Genomic DNA, 21,473 nt, shown 5'->3' with positions numbered 1-21,473 from the left:
GAAAGGAGTGAGCTGGGAAAGTGTTTGAGGGGTTCCGAGGCAGATAGAGGACACCGTTAATTGAGAGAAAGTGCTAAAAGAGTTGCCCACGAGCTGCACCAATAGAGGAGAGTTAAAATAATTGCTGCAGCTGCAGACCACAGGCAATGTGCTTTGAGAGCAATGGCATACTGAGGATCACCAGTGAATGCCATTCTTTGAAACATTCATAAAGTTACAGCACATCATTATTACGTCATTTGTGCATTCTCAGACACATGCCTGTTGAATAGCATCACTCAAACAGTGAAATCTAGATTGTAGTTTTCATGTCATTAACTTAAATATGGAGGCAACGATTTTTGAGGCATGTATGTGCTTCATGGAAACAAGCTGAAACATTGCCACCTATAGGTTATTCAAAGGGCAGTGAAATTAGAAAGCAAAGAGAAACAACAGCGTGGTGCCAGTTACATCTGATCTTAGGCAAACAAAGTACACAAATAGATTCCCATGGGACTGTCCACTCAGGCACTGTGGCACCACGCTGCAGAAATCCTCTGACGAAATCATTTGCTCACTCTAAAAGTTCTCACGTACTCTGTAACCCTAACGGTAAAGCATATATCATTATATCAATGGAATTTACTCATTCATTATAAAAGCATAGCGGACATAATGAGTTTTCGGGCATATTTGCTTTAAAAATGGAAACAAATTTTAGACGTGTTCCACACGTTTGGAAGTTCCAAGAAATGATGTTTTGAATCATCTTTGGAGTCAGTATTTCGGTTTACCAGGTTTACCTCAAGTGTCCCTGCAAATACCACTTTTCAAACATAATCGCCTTGCCATTTAGAGATCAAAACAAAATCATGGGGTTTGGTGCCGTGAGCTAACAGTGAAGGAGGGTCCACAGCAGGGTAAGCTTGAGTGTGGTCGCTGGTTGAGTTTATTTAGTCTATTTGTTTGAGCAGTTCATTTAACAGACATGGTCCTTAGATGTTAATTAGCTTAGTCTCCGGTCCATCTCTAATGATTATAATTATCACCAGACTGGCAGTTCCTCTCACTGGCCCAGTGCAAAATGCAAAATTTCTGTATGCCTTTTTATGGTCCCAACTGTGTGGAGTGATATAACTGATAGCGTAGCTTTGCATCCAGTCCTATGCACAGATTCAGTTCTGATAGGGATCTCGCTCCCTTCAACAAAAGCTCAAGTACACTGTTTTGTTTTGTTTCTTTGCTTGTTTTTTTTTTCTCTTCGAATTCCATATACCACGATTGGTTAAGCTAAGTGTAGTAATGACGAAATACCAAGCAGGCAGCCTTATCCTGTCTAATGTGCACTTGTAGCGTAGGCAGCTAAACCCGGAATACCTGTTGCAGGATGGGTTTGTATCAGACGATGTGGTTTGGTGAAAACTCTCATGTAAGAACGCATGCTGTCTGATATATTGAGATGCTATCACCAGCAGTCAGTGGGTGGCACTTTCACATATCTCTTGAGGTACTTTGACAGATCAGGGGTTTTACCAGCCTCTGACAGATTAACCTACGTTTCTCCCCTCAAGCAAAATGTGCATTTGTTCTCTTTTGCCTTTTTTTTTTTTTTTTTTTTTTTTTTTTTCACTTGTACTCTCGATCAGTTAAGGATGTCAGATTGTTTTCTTTCTTGTATCGTAATCACTGACATAACCCACATTTTTACGCAAATTCTGCATAAAAGACCACATTTTCCATATAGCTTTATAGCTTTTCTTCCTCGTGACATACATGGCAGACAGATGTTGGCTGTTTCACCATGTGCAGAAAAAAAAAATTCATATCTAAGGTTCATTTACAATTCTGATATAAATGGTGAAATTAAGTGACAACAGATGAGCTGTCGGGCTCCACCACACACACAAACACACACACCCACCCACACCCACACACACACACACACACACACAAAACACAAACTTAGATACACAATCATCAGTCACACTCATCTTTAAATCCTCATTATGTCACAATAACAGAAAGTAATAACAAGTTTATCACATAATATACAATTCAATGACACCGCAAGCCCATTAAGGGTTGGTGTGGGATGCAAAATGATTTGTATGGTGGTTATTTCACAATGACTGCATATGGAAAAAAGGTTTTTTTTTTTCTTTGAAACATACATAAATCAATTTTTGGCAAGTTGAAAGTGTCAGTTGCTTCTTTTGTTTGGATGCATATTTTTCCTGACAGGGATAACAGTTGTCCTGTTCTCTTGTTCTGGCATGTTTTAAACACAAGGAGCAGACCAGAGGCAGACTCAGTCCTAAACACTCATCAGCTTCTCTTGAAGATTAATAAGGTTTCACTATGTCTCACGGGCCCTAAAATAAGGTGATGACAGATGACTTCCAGTCAACCCTCTCAGTGATTAAATGATAAGAAAAGTCCACCATCATTTATCAGCACAGAATGACCTGCAGAGGGAGAAAGAGATGCTTTTGATTTGTGAGACCAAAGATCACATGTCTGGTATGAACTTCCATTTCCAGTACTGTAAGCACAACATGCATCATTCTGAGGAATTAGGGAGAAAAACAAAATAAAAATGACAAGGGACTAAAACTAAAACAGGGGGGAAGTGCAGAGGGGAAACAGAAACACATCCTTAAGCTTTTCTTTTCCTTCTACAAAGTCTGTAATAGATTCATCTCCTGCCAAACCTCACCTGTGATTTTGTTTCTAACCACTAATCCATGAATACTTGTCAAAACACATGGAGTATAATTTCCTATCTTGGTGTTTCCACAAAATTTGTAATGTGAAAAAAAAGGGGCTCTGTGAGTTTCTGCAGACTGAGTATCAGGATGAAGTGACTTCACTCTCCATGTATAGCACTTTTTAGCAGCATTGATGCGTTTACACCGACCTGAAAAATGATCATCCGTTTACCTTACATCACTCATTATCAGCCTAATCTGTGAAACCCTCTTGGTTAATGGAAGTTGACAAAATAGTGGCTTGAGATGGATGGAACTACTTTATCATGTCATATGTGATAATGGAAATATATGTGTTGGGTCTCAGGCTCAATCAATGAATGTTTGGTGCCAGTCATGTGGAAAAACCAAAGTCTGGGTGAGGTTTGTCAAATATTTCTTCATAAACGACTCAGTGTTTGTTACAAACCCGAGTTTTTGTTATATTGTTTTAAAGAAGAAGTATCTGTAAGCTGTACAGGTCCAGTAGTTGGACAAAGGTACATAGCACATGCTCTGAAATATTTCTCACCCAGAGCTCAGACTACCCACTGGACTCTTAGTAACTATCTGCTAAAAGCTGCTAGGAATGTGGCCCTGACTCAGGCTGGCTAAGCTGGTACTGAGAAGGGAGATGGTGGGAGGTCAGGGGGTCCATTGTTTACCTACCAGATCAACCTCAATCTGTCCAGTTATCTGGATGTTTCTGCTGAACCCGCCTCTATCTCTCTTTCTATGTTCTTTCTAATCAGTCTCCGACATGTGCTCCCACTATTCAGTGTTTTTGAGGATCAGGAAATGTGTCTTTTACATTGCCAGAGGGTTCTTTATTTTGAAGAATATGAATACATAATTTATTTAGCATGAAGAAGCATTACCATGTTTTGCTTTCACATCAGAGCTCTCTGCGGGTCAGTGGTGTTTAATGTCTAATACTTTGTGGCTCTGAGTTGGGTTTGGCTGGGAATAATATGGAACAGTATCTTTGGATAAAAGAAAGAATTGTGTCTTTTAAATGGATGTGTTTCTCCTTCTCTTTGTGGTTTGAGTCTCTTTTCCCTTGAGAATTTACAGTTTGGCTCCAGCTCCCAGTTACTTTACAAAGGCCTGTTGTAGCTTGGACTCTAGAAAGCTTTTGGTCTTTGGTAATTTTCCAATTAGACAAGGTCTTCACAAGTCTTATCTTAGAGCATGTTTCAACTGAATACCACAGTCTTCTTGAATTAGTTAGGCTTCTGGCAGGAGCGTATTCAGCATCCACAAGTGATCAACACTGTATCAACTTTGGCAGAAGTTTTGGCAGATGATTGGGACGAATGTCCCCTGCAGTATGAAGAAGTAGGTGACTTGTCAAAACATATTACTTCTGCTCATTCCTCTCAGCAGTGTCCCAACTAAAACATTATTGACTTCTTGACATTTTATGCAAATTCTGCTCATATGATGTTATACCTGTAAAAACATGCTCAAATGTAAATATTTCTTCATTGTGATGAGGTTAAACAAGGACAAAATATATATTTCTGTTTTGTGTGAACATGAACTTTCTGTTGCCTGGTGGATTGGCCTATGTTGGGGAGCTTTAAAGGTGGGAGGACCACTCAAATTAAATGTAATGCTTGTGCAATAATAAATCTTATTATTTTAAATAATGTTTTTAGCCAGGTGTGACTGCCTCTGAACTAACAAAGCCGACCGATCTTGCACTGTCAGTAGTGAGCGACCTCTAACCTGAGATGTTTCAGCCTCCAGCCTCAAGCCCCAGCTCCATCTCTCAGTGGTCAAGCTCCAGCCCGAACAAGCATTGCTGCTGAAATGCTGGGATGAGATTAGGCTGATGGTGGAGATAACCTGCCCTGGTCTGCAAAAAAAAAAACTTGCTCATTGAAGTTTAATGTTTAGGAGTATTTACCTGCAGCTGTGAAGTTCACATACATCCTCAAGCTTCAAATGATTTGGTCAAACCTCTGATCTTCACTGTCAGGTGACACTTAACATGGGATCCATGGGCCAAATCCTTAGAATTAAATACAGAAATATCTGAAATGTTTGCATCATCATCATCATCATCATCATCATCATCATCATCTACCATGACCATCACTGTAAATCAAATAGTTTAATCCCTGTCTTGTTACAGTCTCGGTGGATGATAAAGTTTTCTACACATGGCTAGATCTGCAAAAATTAGGAAACTGCCAGGTTACCAGGTAAAACAGTTCCTATCGCCTCTGTTCCTAATGAGCACCCTTAAGAAGTGAGACCTAACAAATTATCGCGAGTAATAAAAGTGATTTATGACGGAGTCTTGTGCAGGCGTACCGCTCATCCATGAGTCCCAGGACACCGTCCTATGGGAGGGGAAGAGGCGGAGGAGGTGGAGAGCAGAGGGAGGGAGTGATGGTGAGAGGGAGAAATTGAATGAGAGGGACAGAGCGAAACTGAGAGGAGCCATCACAACAACAAAACTTCACCAACAATCAAGCAAGTGGAACTACGGACCGGCTTCTCTCCTTTTCTCACCGCATGGCTGCTTAGTTCCTGCTCACAGAACTACAGTGCAGTAGAAACTTGGTGTTTGCGGAGGCAGAGGGGGGTCTCCGCCTGGAAAGATGGACCATTTAGTAAGGACCAGGTCGCGCAGGAGAATATCGCTATTTCTTTTTATCCTGCTTCACGTGACGACCACACAAGCGGGTAAAGTATCAAGCTGCAACAACTGCAGTGAAATAATAAAGATATCCACGTAGAAGTGTCCATTGAAGTCTCCTTAGTGCTTTCTGTAAATGATGCACTTCTCCTTTATCCAGGTCTCTATTACTTTTTTTTTTTTTTTTTTTTTTTCAGACGCCTTCATTCATCACTTGGCCCTCGGCCAGCACAAAGTTGTTAGAACCAATGAATAATCTTTAGTCTCTGTCTGGTGCGGCTCACTTACAGGCTGGTGTGGGAGAGGCTGATATCTGTGCTGGGAATCTGTGTGAATGTTTGTGGTGATGCTGCTACTTGCCCCACAGAGTCGCTTCAGGCCGGGATTAAAACCGTGAGCTGGCGCAAATGACTTTTAGAAGTTGTCGGGACGTTTCAGAACTCTTCAAATTATGTGCAATTATGTATTATTTGAACACACACACACACACGCACGCACGCACGCACGCACGCACACACACACACACACACACACACACATTCTATTAATTATTCGCGTCGTTGCACAAAGGGGGCACGCTTTGATTCAAACAGCTTCTTTCCTGCTCCAGCTTGCATTGTTATTAACACGTTTCCAAGGTTTGAATATGAATATGTTTTTTTTTTTTTTTTCCTGCATGTGTCAGGTCAGGTGTGCCTGCAGCGACCTCAGGAGATGCATGATGTCATGTTTTGAGTTTGCTTGTGACCAGCGTCGGTTTACTGTGAAAAGATTTAGCGTTGGCTTGAGAAAGAGGTGAATGGTTGAACACTGACCGAGCTGAGTAGATTAAAATTCCTGTCATGGATCTGTTTAATGTGCCCTCTGCTCACATAGTTCTTAAGTGAAGGTGCTTAGCACTAACTCTCTTACTGCTTTAGTTATGATTATTCTGGCACATTAACATTTTTTTACATGCTGTGTCTGTCTGTGTGCCACAGTGTTCTGATGGACTCCAGTTTTTGATGCACTTTCAGGCATATTCAACGAAGCCTTGCAGCCATTTTCAAACTCCCCTGTTCCCCAAGACAGCCTGTAACAACCAGGTTGCGCATCTACACTGTATGTCATTTGGCCCGCTGCTATCTGTCACCCACACAGGCCTCCATGCCCCGTGGCCATGTCCTGAGTATCTTTGACTGGCAGCAGACTTATTTCCTTGCAGGTGCTGCTGTTTAGAGACTCCCTGATGGAGAGACATGCCCCAACAGCAGGAGTTAACCCTGTGGTCACCCTCGAGTGCTTTAAGATGTCTCATTTTCACTGGTGGCTTTTCCACATGCACCCACTTTAGGGCTGGCAGGAGCTGTTGGAATTTCATTGGCTGAAATAAAGCGATGGCAAAAGGAAGTGAGCCAACTGTCATAATCATATTCATGCGACACGGCGGCTGTGGTGTCCACTGCTCTCTAATGAGGGCCTGTGAAGTGAGAGGCTGAGATGATTTCAAATTGCATGGGACATATGGTGGCACTGATATGGCAGTCTTAGATTTGTGCATGTGGCTGATAATGCGTATGTGTGCCTCTGAGTCTGTGAGTGTTTGTGTGCATGTGTGTGTGTGTGTATTGCAGCGAAAGAATGTTTTCCCATATGCTTTCTGTGTGTGTTCGAGAGAGATGAGAGAGTACTTTGTAGTCATGTTTGCTGACAGGAAGTGAGACATTCTTGCAAACGTCCACAGTTAGTTTCAGTTAGAATCCTCTGTTCTTTTGCCTCAACGCCTTTTTTTTTTTCTGTTTTCTTTTCCTTCTTTTCTTTTCTTTTTTTTTTTTAAATGTTCCATTCAAAGTCTGTGAAGAGGGAGTGTTTGTTTTTATTTTATATGCATTATCACTTCATTTACATCATCTCCCTCCTCCTGCTTATGCCTTAATCCTTCACGGGTTCTATGACAGAGGAGAAATTGTGCATGTAGCCCCCTCACTGCGTCCCGTTTGATCCAACTTCCTTGCCAATCCCTTACCAGACTCCCAGAGGAGGGCGGCGAGCCTTGTTCGCCTTTGATCCAGCAGCAAATTAGTGGCAAATGAAAAAGGCAAGTGAATTTAGCAGGATAGAGAATAGGAAAAGAGGAATTTTTTTGATGCCTGTTACAGCTCTACTGTCTTCTTCTGTTATGAGCTTGTGTTTCTCTAATGGAAACATTAAACATCAGAGATGTCAGAGATGCTGATGTCTGTCCCCAGTCGCTGATGCCGCAAGTGTCACATCAAAATGCTTCTCAGACTTTTTGATGAGGCAAAGTGTTTGTAATTCTCCAAGTAAGTCTTTAATACGTAGAAATTATGCTTAAACAGTTCATGGAGCTGCAACTGCAATCTATAGTATTCAACACACATCTGGCATCCAGAAACTCACTAACTCCCTTCCCCTCAGGCTTCTATGGCTCTGTGCTTCTGATCACTGGATGCTTCAAGCAGCTTCTTGTGGCACCAGTTGCGAGGTGCTTCCTGTAGAATTGCAATGAGCAGACATCAGAGGAGCTGACTCCTTTGCAGTGTCCCTCAACATGTCATCTGCGTCTTTATCCCAGTTTATGAGCCTCAGAAGAGATTTATCACGCTCATCCATCTCTTCCACATCTCAGAGGTCACAGTAGTAAACCTTCCTACCGGAGCCATGTGTACGCTCTTGAAAAACAATATGCGACCCTCAGTGACATGGTGGCCCTGCTCATATTTACACTTCTGTCCTTTAGCATAGACGCTGAGCTGCTGCAGTAGAGGAACGTGTGTATATACCTGTATTACACATGGTGTGTGTAGCATATAGTGTTATGCTTTGATTTCGGCAGCGCTCGTGTTTCATTCCATAATAGCTGCCTCAGTGTTATGATGTCTGAGGGACTAAGTGATGGCTTAGAGTTGAAACGTGAATGGGCTTGGTCATGTGTACGCTTGCATGTTTGTGTCTGGGTAATCCTCTGTGCCTGAGGTCTTATATGCTGTATATACACATATGCTATAGAAACTGTATTGGTGCACCTTTGTTTGTATTTGTTATGGTGCTGTGTTACATATTTATGAGGACCCGATGAAGAGATGAGAAAAGATCTTCCAACATGAGGAAATTCTAAAGCCTCCACCACCTCTTAAAGGGAGTTCAGCGACTAGAAAGTGGGTCAGGATAGGTTAAGGGCCGATGTTAGGCATGCAGAGGAGATTATGGTTAGGGAATAGGTTTACTGTAGAATGTCCTCACAAATATAGAAGTACAAATGTGTGTTTCTGTGTGTGTGTGTGTGTGTGTGTGTGTGTGTGTGTGTGTGTGTTTGTGTGTGTGTGTGTGTGTGTGTGTGTGTGTGTTTCTGTGTGTTTGTGTGGACAGCCTGCCCAGTCTGAGGCCTTGAGGGGCAGGTGTTTTCTCTGCGGGCCAAGCAGCTTTTGGCCTGCTGGACCGACCTGCTGTGAACAAACATGAGCAGAACAAACTGTGGAGATTGAAGAATGTGGTGCTGATGAGAACTGGAAGGAAATGTGTAACCAGATTCCACCACAGACAGCGAGCATAAACAACAGGACACAGCCACTGACCTATATTCAGCAGAGCTCTCTCTGAATAAGCTAAATCATAATAATAGTGATGAATGAAGATAATAATAACAGCAAGGAGCAAACACATATGTTAGAAGAGGAAAGTGGTACTGGTGCAGTTTAACGCTTCTGTGCTTTGTTCCTCTGACTTCGTGTCTTGTTCAGATCTATAGCGAGTGAATGACAACGCTCTGATAAATAGTTTCTCTTGCGACATGGTCTTTGCCATCTTTGTAGTTTGCATGTAGAACGAGAACATTTCCCGCCGCTTTTCAAGTCAGGTCCAGTCTGCCCTCCACTCTTTCAGCGCATGCGCAGTTAGTTCAGCATGAAAACTCATGCATGTCTTCGTCTCGCCTCATGCCTACACAGGCATAGAGAGCATAAACTCGAATATTAATAATACGCTATTACAAATAATTTAGTATTACAGGCTACATGCTTAAAATGGATCAAAGACTTTATAACAGGCTGTACTGGTTGCTTTCATCATTGCTCTCATTGTCTCCCAACGATATTCATGACTTCATCATCCATATCCCCTCAGAACATGTTAAAAACCATTCCCAGCAGTCATGTGCACAGCCGCTCAGGGATAACTGGAAGCAGACCCAACCACAAAGCACTTTCAGGGCGATAAACATCGCTGCCTCTCAGTGTGCGGACTCCCAGCCCAACAAAAATGCCTCTGTCTCAATGTTACAATAGATTTACCTTTGCCATGGATGCTTCTAATGTGCCCCTCTGTGTTTTAATAACATGTGTTTACAAGCAAAAGAGTGTTTGACAGATAAAATAACAGTCATACAGAGAGAAATTATGAGAAAGGCAGAGGTCCAACGTGCTGTCCACCCCCCCACCCCACCCTCCTCTGTGGGCGTTATAAATGAGCTACATATAAACAGTGTTTGCAAATGGTTTGGTCATTCTGGTGTGACTGTGTGTACAATCAGTATTTAACTAACATTTGGCTGTTTGTGTGTTTAAATTTCCACCTATTCAGAGTGCACATTATCTTTCCTAGTCTCACAGTGTTGTTGTCCTCACACAGCAGTGACCCAGACAAAAGGTCACACCCACTGCTAATTAGATTAAGGCTATTCTTCATGCAGCCTGGGAGAAACAGTGTCTGGATTCATTCGATCACCTCCACTGGATCTGTCAGCAATTTTTCATTATTAATCACCATCTGTTTTACAAGGTGTCATGTTTGAAATCTTTTCTGAAGAAATGCTCACTCATCAGTAATGTTTCAATAAACAGATATTTCTAAAGGAAGAAGAGATCCAGAAAAGAAAAGAAAAGAAAAAGAATAACATACTGTAGATATATTTCAGCTTTATACATACGAATTTTGCTACGTCATGTTATTTGTTATAAGATGAACGCACATCTCCAAATCAAAGTTTAAATATCAGTCCTTTCCTTTCTCTCATCTCAGGGTGTGGTCCAATAATGTATCATGGGGAATTCTCATTGCCCAGATTCATACTGGCTTAATTTTTAGTTAAAATTCCCCAGTTCCCAGGCGCAATAGTTTTGGACAGTGTAGTATTGTGTGTGTGTGCGTGTGTGTGTGCGAGTGGTATTTTCAGGCAGAGCTAGGGAGTGTAGGTGGTGTGAGTCATAAACAGTGTCTTCACAGACATTAGCTCCGGACACACAGAGAACACATTATTGTCCATGTACGATTGTCCAGTGGTGCTGAGATGTGTGACCGCAGGGCATGGAGAGACTGTGGCAAGTGTTGCACAGCCAGAGAAAAAAACACAGATGTAGACTGTGTGGTGGCATTTGCAGGGGATAGAGCGTGATCTGTGAGGTGGGGTGCTCAGCTCCTTTTTGTCAGGAAAACTGCACACAGCACACTGTTGCTGGGCAGACGTGGTTGTCTCACGGTGAAAAGCTCGAGAACAAGAAAAAGGAAGACTCCAGAAATGTCTTATGCAGAGAACGCGCATTATTATGTACCCACACGCTAATCATACGCTGTACAGTGTGGGTGAGCTACAACTGTTCTCCCAGAATTGCCAGATGTTTGTGAAATGTGCTGGATGATTCAGCTGCTTCCCATGTACTCTGACCTTTTGGCGTGATTGGACTGAACACTGAGTCATCAGTCCTTAGAGATTCAACTATGCTATTTCAAACATTGTTGAACCGTGTCTTTAAGTGGCAGGGACAGCATGCTGCACACACAGGCCGGCAGAGCAACCACTAGTTTGCAAGTTTTGTTCATCTGTACCCGTACTCTTCCTCTCCCTCTCCACTTCCTTCCTCTTTTCCAAAGTATCTTTAGAAGTAGAATATTTGACAGGTGAGGTAAGGACACGATTAGCACGAAGACTAATGAGATGCAAGCAAAGCCTGCTAAGACAGTCAGTGCTGCAGGATAGGTGAGGAGACTGCAAGAACTGGCACAACTCTAGGTGACATGAATGGATCCAAAACAGGGAATAGATAGCTTTGCTTTATTGAATGCTGCGTGGATACAGACTTCATATGGCAGCCTGCCACTAGCCTGGGGTTTTCTTCTTGACGCCAGAGTCAGGGGTGGTGGTACTGAGGGGGATATTCCACAGGAACTTGTCATTCTTGTATCCAATGTTTTTTTTCTGCAGCAGCTATCAGGTTTGCAGCTTTTTAAGTCCAATGCACGTTTTTTTTTTCTTCCCACGTTTTGCGAATCAGCTTGCCAAACATATCCCTCAGCAGTTTATTTTGCACACTTGGGTGTGGGATGCCTGTTTTCTCCTGCATGTTTAACTGAAGGATCATTGTGAAAGCAGTTTCTTTTTTTGGGAGGAATTTCTTCTGCCTGTCTCGAATTTCTCCCTGTGGCATTGTTGCGCATTTTGACTCATTTCTGTTGTCTTGAGAGTGTCAGAGGTCAACAGTCTCTTGTAAGCCCACGGCTGGAACATGTTCAGAATTGGGAAACAGTTATCGTTAAAACTCAGTGGTCTGGGCAGAAATATCATCTTTGGATTGCTTGAAATGAATTGTGTTAGTTTGTTTTCTGGCCATTTTGTCAGGTGCTGTTCTGGATGCGTTGACAGAAACCGAAGAATCCTGTATAATTAGACCCATGTTGCTTCAGTTTAGAACATTATTCAGACTGTTCCAAACATAACTGCCTTATGACCCCTCTTCCTCCCTGTGCATGAGAGAGAGGGAGAGAGAGAGAGAGAGAGAGAGAGAGAAAGAACAAGGTAGATAGAAGATGGAAAGAGAGAGGAAGAGAGAGTTTAGTAGATTCTGATCTTTGACTAAAACACACCCTTTCAACTTTGCCATCCCAAAGGAAATTGAGTCTGAGCGATTGCAGTTAGGAATCAAACAAGGCCACAACAGAGCTATACAGAGCTCACATGGGATCAGACAATGACAGAGACACTCCTACCAATGCAATTAAATACAAATATTAAGGATTAGGACCCAGACATGATCCAAAGTACAAAGTAAACTGTTGCAATGAATTAAGTCCTCTGACAGACATGCAGATGCTTACATATTTAATGAAAAGTAATATAATTGCTGTGTCTTTGTTTTGTGCTTCTGAAGTGGCAGCCTGCTTGGGGGATTCAACGATGCAGCCTTTTTTGATGACTCACTTACTTTAGTAAATGTCATGAAGATGCGTTTGTTGCAATCCATTCATATTACTGGCCAATTTAAGCAGCACTGTCAACCTGTTTTATTTTTATTAACCATATGAGACCAAGAGACAAACAAGACAAAGACTTCATTTAATGAAGCGTGAAACAGAGCCATTAAGCCATGTTACGTTGGGAATGAATCTCCCTTAAAAAGTGCCCAAAAATGTGTAATCGAAAAAAAAGTTCAGATTCCTTATTCCTGATCTAAGTGTGGCCGACCGGGCCATGGCCTTTTAAAATCAATAGATACCTTATTCCATGCGTTTAGGTCTAAGTTCACTATCATGATGGCTGGAGCAGATTTGAAAAGCATCCTAAATGATGGTGTGTGGTTGAACATTTATTGGTGCCAATTGTACATTGTACATACAAGAGCCTGAGTGTTTTTGTTGTTAAAAGCCTGGAACTTCTATAATTATTTAATTTACACAATTTGTTCATGACTCTCTATAAATTCAAAATTCAAGCCCTGAGGTCTTAAATACCTTTAGATCTGTACCTAATGTTTTCCATTGTTGGAGCCTGGCTGTAATTCACAGCTTAACCTATTTACAGCCCCATTGCCATGCTAGGGGACTGAGAGGGCAAGCTCTCAAAGCTGCTTGGAATAAACGGCCTCTGCTATGCAAATAAATAATGCCATAAAATGTAACGCTTTGTTTTTCTGCAAGCAACGTCTGGGCAACAGTAAACTCTCTCCACATGTTTAATTAACGAGGAGAATAAAAGGCGAGCTCTGTATGAGCGGCGAGAGCTACAGGAGGCAATTTGGGTTTAGGATCCTCATTTCAGTTGCCTGGAATGCTAAGTGCTGAGTCGCCTCAAACAGACTCTCTATAGCAGCTGGTGGGAGACCGGCTGCACACAAAACTCTGATCCTGGCTAATGCTCACGGCAACACTTTATCAACAGAACATCTAATAACATGACCAGCAAACTGCAAATAAAGTACAAGCTCATTGTAATGAGAAAGACCCACCACTGGGAGACATGTCATATCTAGAGGGGCAGTAGTTGCTGTGCTCATTGCAAATAAGCATAATTATAATATAATTATAATAAAAATAATTATATCAATTGTAATGACAAATTTGAATAAAAATCAACTTGTTTTAATGAGAATACTATCAATTATCATGATAGTGCTGCAGCAACTTGCCTTATTCTGTCTTTTTTCAGGATGTTTTCATGCACTTTGAGAAAATCAGGCAACTGCTTGGGGAACATATACAATGACTTTACCCCCATTGGCAGAAAAGTGTATTTCCTAAGGTTTAATACAAAGCTTTCTGACTTGTTAGGGCAGATGTTTTAGCAGTGAGAATATATGAATCACTGAATCACTTATTTATGCAATTGAAGTGTTTAAATTATGATAAATGTGATGTGGGCATATTGTTGCTCTCTGGTGCAGAGTGAGCGGTGTGCAGGTGTCAGCTGTCAGGTGTGCTGCAGCAGGATTATGGGTTAGGCTGTGTACCACCCCTATCCTATAATAACACCCACAGAAGCCTGGCCACCTGCCGCCACATCTCAGAGGAGCTGGTCTCTTCCGACTCTGAGGAAGCAGGAAGCCTCCTCACTTTAAGACCTGCTTTCAGCCGCACTAAACCCTGCTCTTCAGCTTGGTAGCAACCAGCACTTAACTGAGCCAGACAACAAAGTGCTGTCACACTGGCAGAATTTAACTGTGAGTCTGACATGACTAAAAGCATGCTGCCACCATCTGCCACAAGCTCCACCCTATCATAAGTAGTTTTTTTTTTTTCCATACAATGGTAGAGACAGGAATTAACAGAAAGCAAGGCATCAGCTATTTTATCTTGTCTGTGAGCATGACATCAAAAGAAAAAAAAAAAAGCCATATTTCTTATTTCTTATATCTTCTCTATAACTGTGTGTAGATGGTTACTTTTTTCCTTTGTTTCTATTCCCAGCTGATCTCATTGATGTCCTGCGAGTGCTGGACCTGTCAGAGAACATGGAGGGGGTGTCCTTGGAGGCTGGTCTTTGCAGCAGCAGGAGGGGCATGGAGCAGCCGGACCTGGCCTACAAGATAGACAAAAAGATCCAGCTCAGTGCTCCCACCAAACAACTTTTCCCTGGTAGCCGACTTTTTTTTTTTTTCCCCTACTTGATCACATACAGCATAGCCTCCGGTCCCATCCTGCAATTAGAATTTCCAAAAATGGCAAAAAGCAATCAAATGTGTCACTTTTGTGAGTCAGTAAGACCTTTAGAAATCTGACTTTGAACTCCTTTTACTCCTCCTCGTGGGCGCTCGCTGCTTCCATGGGCAATATTTTTCATCATTATTATCTTTGCTCGGGTCTCACTGGCAGCAGGTGGTGTCTGCATGTTATAAAAATGTCTGCTTCCTGCTGTGCTCTCTCTTGTATGACTTAACAGCTTCTCTCCTCTCCTTTCTCCCCTCTCAGATTCCAAATTCCCTGAGAGTTTCTCCTTGATGGCTACACTGCGAGCTAAAAAGGGCTCCCAGTTCTTCCTTCTTTCAGTGTATGATGACCAGGGGGTCCAGCAGCTGGGGCTGGAGGTGGGACGTTCGCCTGTCTTCCTCTATGAGGACCAACATGGGCAGCCCACACCAGAAATGTACCCCATCTTCAAGAAGATCAACCTAGCCGATGGAAAGTGGGTAGTTTGAGGGCCTATAACCTCTCCATTACACTAGATATCAATAAAACATCTGCCCTTTCTGTTGATTTCGACAGCACATTGTATCTGATGTGTGTGTGTTCAGTAGATCAGCACTGTGTAATCTATATTAACTGTGCATTTATAACTTTCCCAAACCTTGAAATCTGAGGCAGCCCTCACATTTCTGCAGTCTAATTCATACGGCTCACTCCTCGTGTTTGAGCTTGAGTGACCTCAAAGAGAAAAAGGTGGTTGTGGAGCACTTGCTGCAATTGATTTGACCTGATCAAAGGTGTTAAGGAAATCAATCCTTCACAAGTCCTCTTGGGCTCAAAGACACTTCAGGTTTACTGCACTTACAAGAGGCATGAAACAACTCTTTACATCGCTGATTCTTTTGGGCATCAAATTTACCTTCAGAAACAAAATACTACATTTTGTTAACTGTCTGTTAATACTCACTCTGTCTCTGATCTGTCAGATGGCACAGGATAGCCTACAGCGTGCAGGACAAGTCTGTGACCCTGTACTTGGACTGCCAGAAGGTCGAGACCCTGGATCTGCTGCGAGGGGACGATGCTGTTGTCAGTACAGAGGGTGTCACTGTGTTTGGGACACGGCTGCTGGACGAAGATGTGTTTGAGGTAGGACATTATCAAAGCGCAGCAGCCCCTGAGAACAGACAATCACATGTATTATTTGGGTGTCACACTCTTATCCGATTCACTTGCCTGGTTTTCATTGGATTTAGTCAAATCCCCAGCAAGCGTGTGTCCTTTCCTGCATCTCTTACATAAAGATGCAAAGGAGGGTCAGTATGATGTGAACTTTGTGTTATTAAGTGTGTACGTGAAACCACGGGAGACTTTCACTGGGGTAATATACACTGCATATTAACATAGTCATCTGACAAGACACTGCAGGGGGACGCCTCGCTGACCTTGTTTTCATTCATATGAAGACTATAGACTATCACACTTTTTTAAACCAAACTGAGGGCGTTTAATCTGTGCTGCTTCAGACTTTTCTATGGCCAGTTGATAAAAGTTAGGAGTGTTTGGATCGTTTGTTGTTTAGATTAGAGAACCTCTCCCTGCTGCACCATTTGCCAAGCACTGTTCATACCCACATTGCTTCAAATTCTGTTCTAAAAACAAAGCAACTATTTGTGGGCTAAATTTTGGAGAAATGTGCATAAAAATGCACAAGAAATATAGAAAATTTGAATTTGCAAGTTCCCTGTGTAAATTGCATCTCCATACATCATATACTCTATGTGACCTATGGAGTATGATACAGTACAGTCCAGTTGTGCTGGTGAAATGGTGGGAAAAGCAGAGATATAAACTGTATTTGAGACTGTGGAATCCACCCACCACCACCCCCCACCCCCTACACCTTTAAAGCTACTTAGGAAAAGACTTAAAGGGAAAAAAAGAAATCACAGTTCAAGAGGCTGTGGGGTGACGAGGGTCTCCTGTCAATCAAGTGCTGCAGGAACAAAGCAGGGCAGAGGAAAAGAGGTGTTTGGGAAGGAGTTGGGGGAGGAGGGGGCGTGTTGTTCGTACATGCCCGGCCTCGTCATTGCAAAGCCAAGAAATGACACACACTCTTTGCTTTTTGGATTTGTCAGTTGGATCTGTTGGCTATAGATGTGTTGATGCGAGTCTGAATGGCCATCTGTGCATTTGGGCGCCAAGAAACACGTCTGACTGTTTGGTCATGTCTTGTGAGGGCCAAGGCTCATCCTCTTGCAGGATGAAATACTTGCTTCTTTCGGCTGCACATGTTGGGTTTTTGTGTCTTTCAACGAGAAGCAGGGGACATGTGTCACGGATAAAATCGTCGCTTTTGGTCATTTCAAATTGCGTCCGCCTGAAAAAGTTGATCATTTTCATCCTCTTGAAGTTGAAGTGCACTTCTTCAGTTAATAGCATTAGAGTATGTGCCCACACATGTATCAATATGCAACGGGAAAAGTGGAAGAGCAAGAGGATTTAAATGAAACTCTGGGAGTGATTCCAATTTCTTTTTTTTTTTTTTCAGTGCAGTAACTTCTATTGTCATAAGTCATTCTCTGTGCTTCACATGACAATATGCAACAACCGCTCCATTGTCATTCCCAGAGAGGCTCCACTCTAAATCTCTCGCCCACAGCATGAAATAGAGATCAGCTCAAGCCCCTTCCCCTGCTATGTCTTCGTGGCTCTGTGTCTGCTCAGCTGTGGAGCAAGAGAGAAAAAGGAAATATAGATAGAGGTGTAATAAGGTACACGCAAGTTTCCCCTCCGTGTCCCAATATCCCACAGTCTGCAAAAGGGAACATAGCGTAGTTAAATTTGACCAAAGCACAGAGGGAGGGTTGTTATCACTCCCCCATTGGCCTAATGGACAGAAACACAACCTTCTTCACTTTCTCCAGGAGGAAACCAGATGTCCTGACAGGTGAACACCTTCTAATTTGGGTTTTGAGTGTGTAGTCAATAACTACGCCCCCCCCTTAACCTTGTCCACACATTCATTTTACTTTCCCTATGCGCTAACTTAACCTCAGTTGCCCCTCCCGTCCTGCTCTCTGCTCCCCTCTCATACACTGACAGGCTCTCCAGTTTTCTTTATATTCCACTTCAGTTAGGAAATGTGTCTCTTTGTGAACTCTATAAATTCCCCTTTTCAGAAGCAATGGAGACCATTTCATCTTTGGCTATGCTCCAGAAACACTCCCATGTCCTTTTAAATCATTCTATGTGAAAAGTTATGATGATGATACTGTATTTTCTGTGATGACTAACCCAGATCCATCCTTTAGTCCAGCCTGTGCTGTTTTTGTGGTCACTGTGCTAGTGTTGTAGAATTAATAAATTGCTTTTTTTGGACCACATGAAAAAAATAAATAAATAAAAAAAAAAATCTCAAAAAAGTCAAATATTTTTTTCTGTTTTCGTTTTTTCATCGATACATGTGATGGTGAAATATGAGTGTCATTGTGTGCACGTATGCATTCACTGCCACAAGTATAAGCATCAGTGTTGTATACCTCGGGTGAGGCCGGTACCAGGGGAGGAGAGATTAAACAGGCTGACCTCTGGGCCTCTGTTCCCAGGCCCTGGTTCTGTGGGAGGAGGCCGGTGTTCCGGCCCAGTTCTCCCAGCGTGGGAGCTCAGCGTGGGAGCATGGGGACCGTGGTCAGCCACTAATGTCTCTATTGCTTCCAGATTGCATACAAATGACTACAGAAGTTTGGTGCTCAAGCTCAACACTCTGCTTGCATTTGCAGTAAAGCAAACATCAAACTGTCCACAAGTCTGCTTGAGCTCCTACTTGGCTGCTGTGTGCCCTGTGTCTGTGCCTCAAACACGCTGACTGCTTAGATAAGATCCAGCCCAGCGTTTATTTGTTAGGAAATTCAGATCCCCTCTGCCTCGATTAGTACTGGAAATTATAAATGTTTTTTGGCTCACTGTTACAGGCGTGTTGAAACCATGACTTGTCAAGCATATCATTAAAGAGCAGCTTTATTTTTAATGTTCAGCAACCACGCCGACTTATCACCCAAATCAGAGACGCACATCGAATCTGTCAGGGTCCGTTTAAGTCATATTTTGGGCTGGTAATGACTTATGTGTGATGGTGGTCATATGTTTTTGGTTAGATGTGAGCATCTGTTGCACTTTAAACGAATGAGAAGCATCAACAGGCTTTTCCATTACAGTGAGCATGTTTGTGGTAAACTTCCGGTTGCTCCTTAACCAACACGAGTTTGTGACTCACACAAGATATTTGTTAAGGGTTGAGATCTGATTAAGGCTGCAAATGCGCGGCCAGTGCCTCATATTAGGTCTGTCGTTTGGTAAAGCAGTATGAGGTGCTGGCTAGCGGGCACAAAACAAGTTATTGCAGACAGCAGGGGGAAAGCAAAGAGGTCACTCCCTGAAACACCAGTGAACTTTTGCCAGTGGAGCCATGCGTGAACTCATGCAGTATGTTTGTTAGCCATCAGAAACTTGTGGATTCAGCTGAGGTGTTTTCCTTTTCAGCACATCCTCACGTCCTCGTCAGATGTCCTTGCCCCCATCCTAAATGGGGAATGGCAGAGCACACATGATTTTGGGCAACACTTTACTCAGCAGAGAGCCCCTGCCAGGCAAGAAAAACAGGAAAACTTCTCTGTAGAAGTGTTGCCTTTGATCTCAAATTGAGATTGGATTAGATTGGATTAACTCCCTGTTGCCTTTCTCTCTCACTCTCACCTTAGAGTGCAATAATTTCCTTTGCTTGACACTGGCTTTTTGCCAGAGCAGGAAGAAAAAAAAAAAAGGATAAGTGGATAACAACTCCTTTCATGTTTGATGTATTAAAGCATAAATTAGTGTTTCAGCAGTCATTCCAAGGTTTACAGTTTTGCGTATGGTGATCCAGGCTTTGCGTAGACATGCAGTGCTGATAAGGCCTGATTTCAGCTGCGTTAGAAGATATATATCTGGTGGCAGGAAACGGAGAAGCGATATGTTTTGATTTATTTCACCTCTGGCCGCTAAAGCCTAATTAAAGAGATTACAATGGGACTGTAATTACCACAACATCGAGCAGTTAATCTGACTTAATTCATCACAAATGGCTGCCCAGCTGTCCCTGGATAACATTTCACCCGGTAATATGTTTGCAGTGGCCTGTCAGTTACATAGATTCGTATCGCTAATGTAATCTAAACCCTGTCAAACACAGTGCCATGGGGCTGCCTGCATTTATATTGAATTATTTTCCAACTTGCGTCTCACAGAGAATCATCTTACAGTTATTTCAGTTCATCTTTTCGATCTATTTTTTTTTTCTCATCATTCAACACATGATGATGCCCAAAAATAATGACAAGTGGCTAAAGTTAATTGGGCCACAATTGTTGTGTTAATCTTGTTGTAATAAGAATTTTTATTTATTGGTGACATGTAACAGAAAAACATCCGTAAAGCTCTGTGTTTGGTATCGTATTTGACAGTTCATCGACTAGTTATTTCAGCACTACAAAGCATTATGTTCTAAAGCAACGTGGGCAGAAGAGTGATGTTGAGGCCACAAAGCCAACAGAGGCTCTGGGCTCAGCACTGCAGGTTCCAGCAGTGCTGTCTCTGTGTGTGTTTGTATATACACACTGGCTACGCCTCCAGGGCAGGATGGGAAGTGAAAGGTCCTGACAGGGGGGTGAGAGAGAGCTATTTGACTGTTTTGTGTACGCAGTCAGGCCCCTCGTGGAGTTATGGAACACAGGGAAGCAGTAGTCAGTAGCAATTGTAGCAGCAGTAGCAGTTTTCCTTTTTTTGATGCCGCTGTGTTACACTTTGCCTTACATCTAGGTATGCAGCCAGTTTTGTCGTTCTCACAGCGTCTTCGGCGTACAAGGTATTGTTCAGTCGTCTTGTCCTCGCAAAATGTCTCTTCACAGTGCGGCAGCAGCTACTGAATGTTTCTGTCAGTGCTCCAATGGGGTTATTCTTCTTCTCCTGTACATTTGACTTCATAACATGACACTTGTTTGCCTCTCTGTCTGTTCCCTGGTTTATTTCAGGGAGATATTCAGCAACTACTGATTCTGGAGGATGCCCAGGCTGCTGCCAACTACTGTGATAACTACATACCAGACTGTGAATCTGCTTTGCCATACAACAGCCAAACCCTGGACCTGCAGGAGGTTAGTATAGTGCCACCAACAGGAGATAATGCCGACTGGAAAAACCCCCCAAAAAATCACAGGTTTAGTTTCACCTCAGTTTACTGCAGAGACATCACATGTATTGCTATTTGAACACAAAGTCCTGGAAATCTTAATTCATTTTATTTACTGTTTTATTGTGTTTTGCATATTCTTGTAGAAGAGACTCTTTTTTTATAATAAGTTTAAGCAATAAGATGTATTTCTACTTCTGACACTCATGTCAGGTCCTTTTGGCTGCTAAAGTGGGCTTGAAGAGGTGCTTGCATCACAGCCAACCAGTAAAAGGCGCACAAGCACGCCTATCAATAGAGCTATTTGTCCCAGAGACTCTTGATCATATAATTTACAAGCAGACGTCGGCCCCAGCCAAGAAGAGGTCTGAGCACAGTGCAAATGTACCAAGTGTTTTGCAAAAAGATCAGTCAAAGTACGAGCGTCTTCCTTCAAACGCAGCCAGCAGTGGAGCATTTTAAGCTCAGGTGTTCCTTTGGC

At 42.5% G+C, this 21,473-nt stretch overlaps 1 protein-coding gene across 3 annotated transcripts in view; it reads left to right on the top strand.

The window, feature by feature from the left end:
• Positions 1-5,106: 5,106 nt before the first annotated feature.
• Positions 5,107-21,473, top strand: part of col5a3a (collagen, type V, alpha 3a) — a 47,281-nt gene continuing 30,914 nt past the window's right edge. For 2 of the 3 annotated variants that reach the window (XM_056401097.1, XM_056401096.1), the window contains exons 1-5: positions 5,107-5,426; positions 14,551-14,718; positions 15,052-15,265; positions 15,753-15,915; positions 20,835-20,957. In XM_056401097.1, the coding sequence (XP_056257072.1) occupies positions 5,342-5,426; positions 14,551-14,718; positions 15,052-15,265; positions 15,753-15,915; positions 20,835-20,957 (753 nt within the window). In that variant the 5' untranslated portion in view covers positions 5,107-5,341. The remainder of the gene's footprint in view (positions 5,427-14,550; positions 14,719-15,051; positions 15,266-15,752; positions 15,916-20,834; positions 20,958-21,473) is intronic. The other variant, XM_056401098.1, reaches the window with a different exon arrangement.

The sequence above is a fragment of the Seriola aureovittata genome, chromosome 17 (assembly GCF_021018895.1).
Source record: "Seriola aureovittata isolate HTS-2021-v1 ecotype China chromosome 17, ASM2101889v1, whole genome shotgun sequence".
In the NCBI taxonomy this organism is placed as follows: domain Eukaryota; kingdom Metazoa; phylum Chordata; class Actinopteri; order Carangiformes; family Carangidae; genus Seriola; species Seriola aureovittata.
This window is presented reverse-complemented; position numbering and strand designations above follow the sequence as displayed.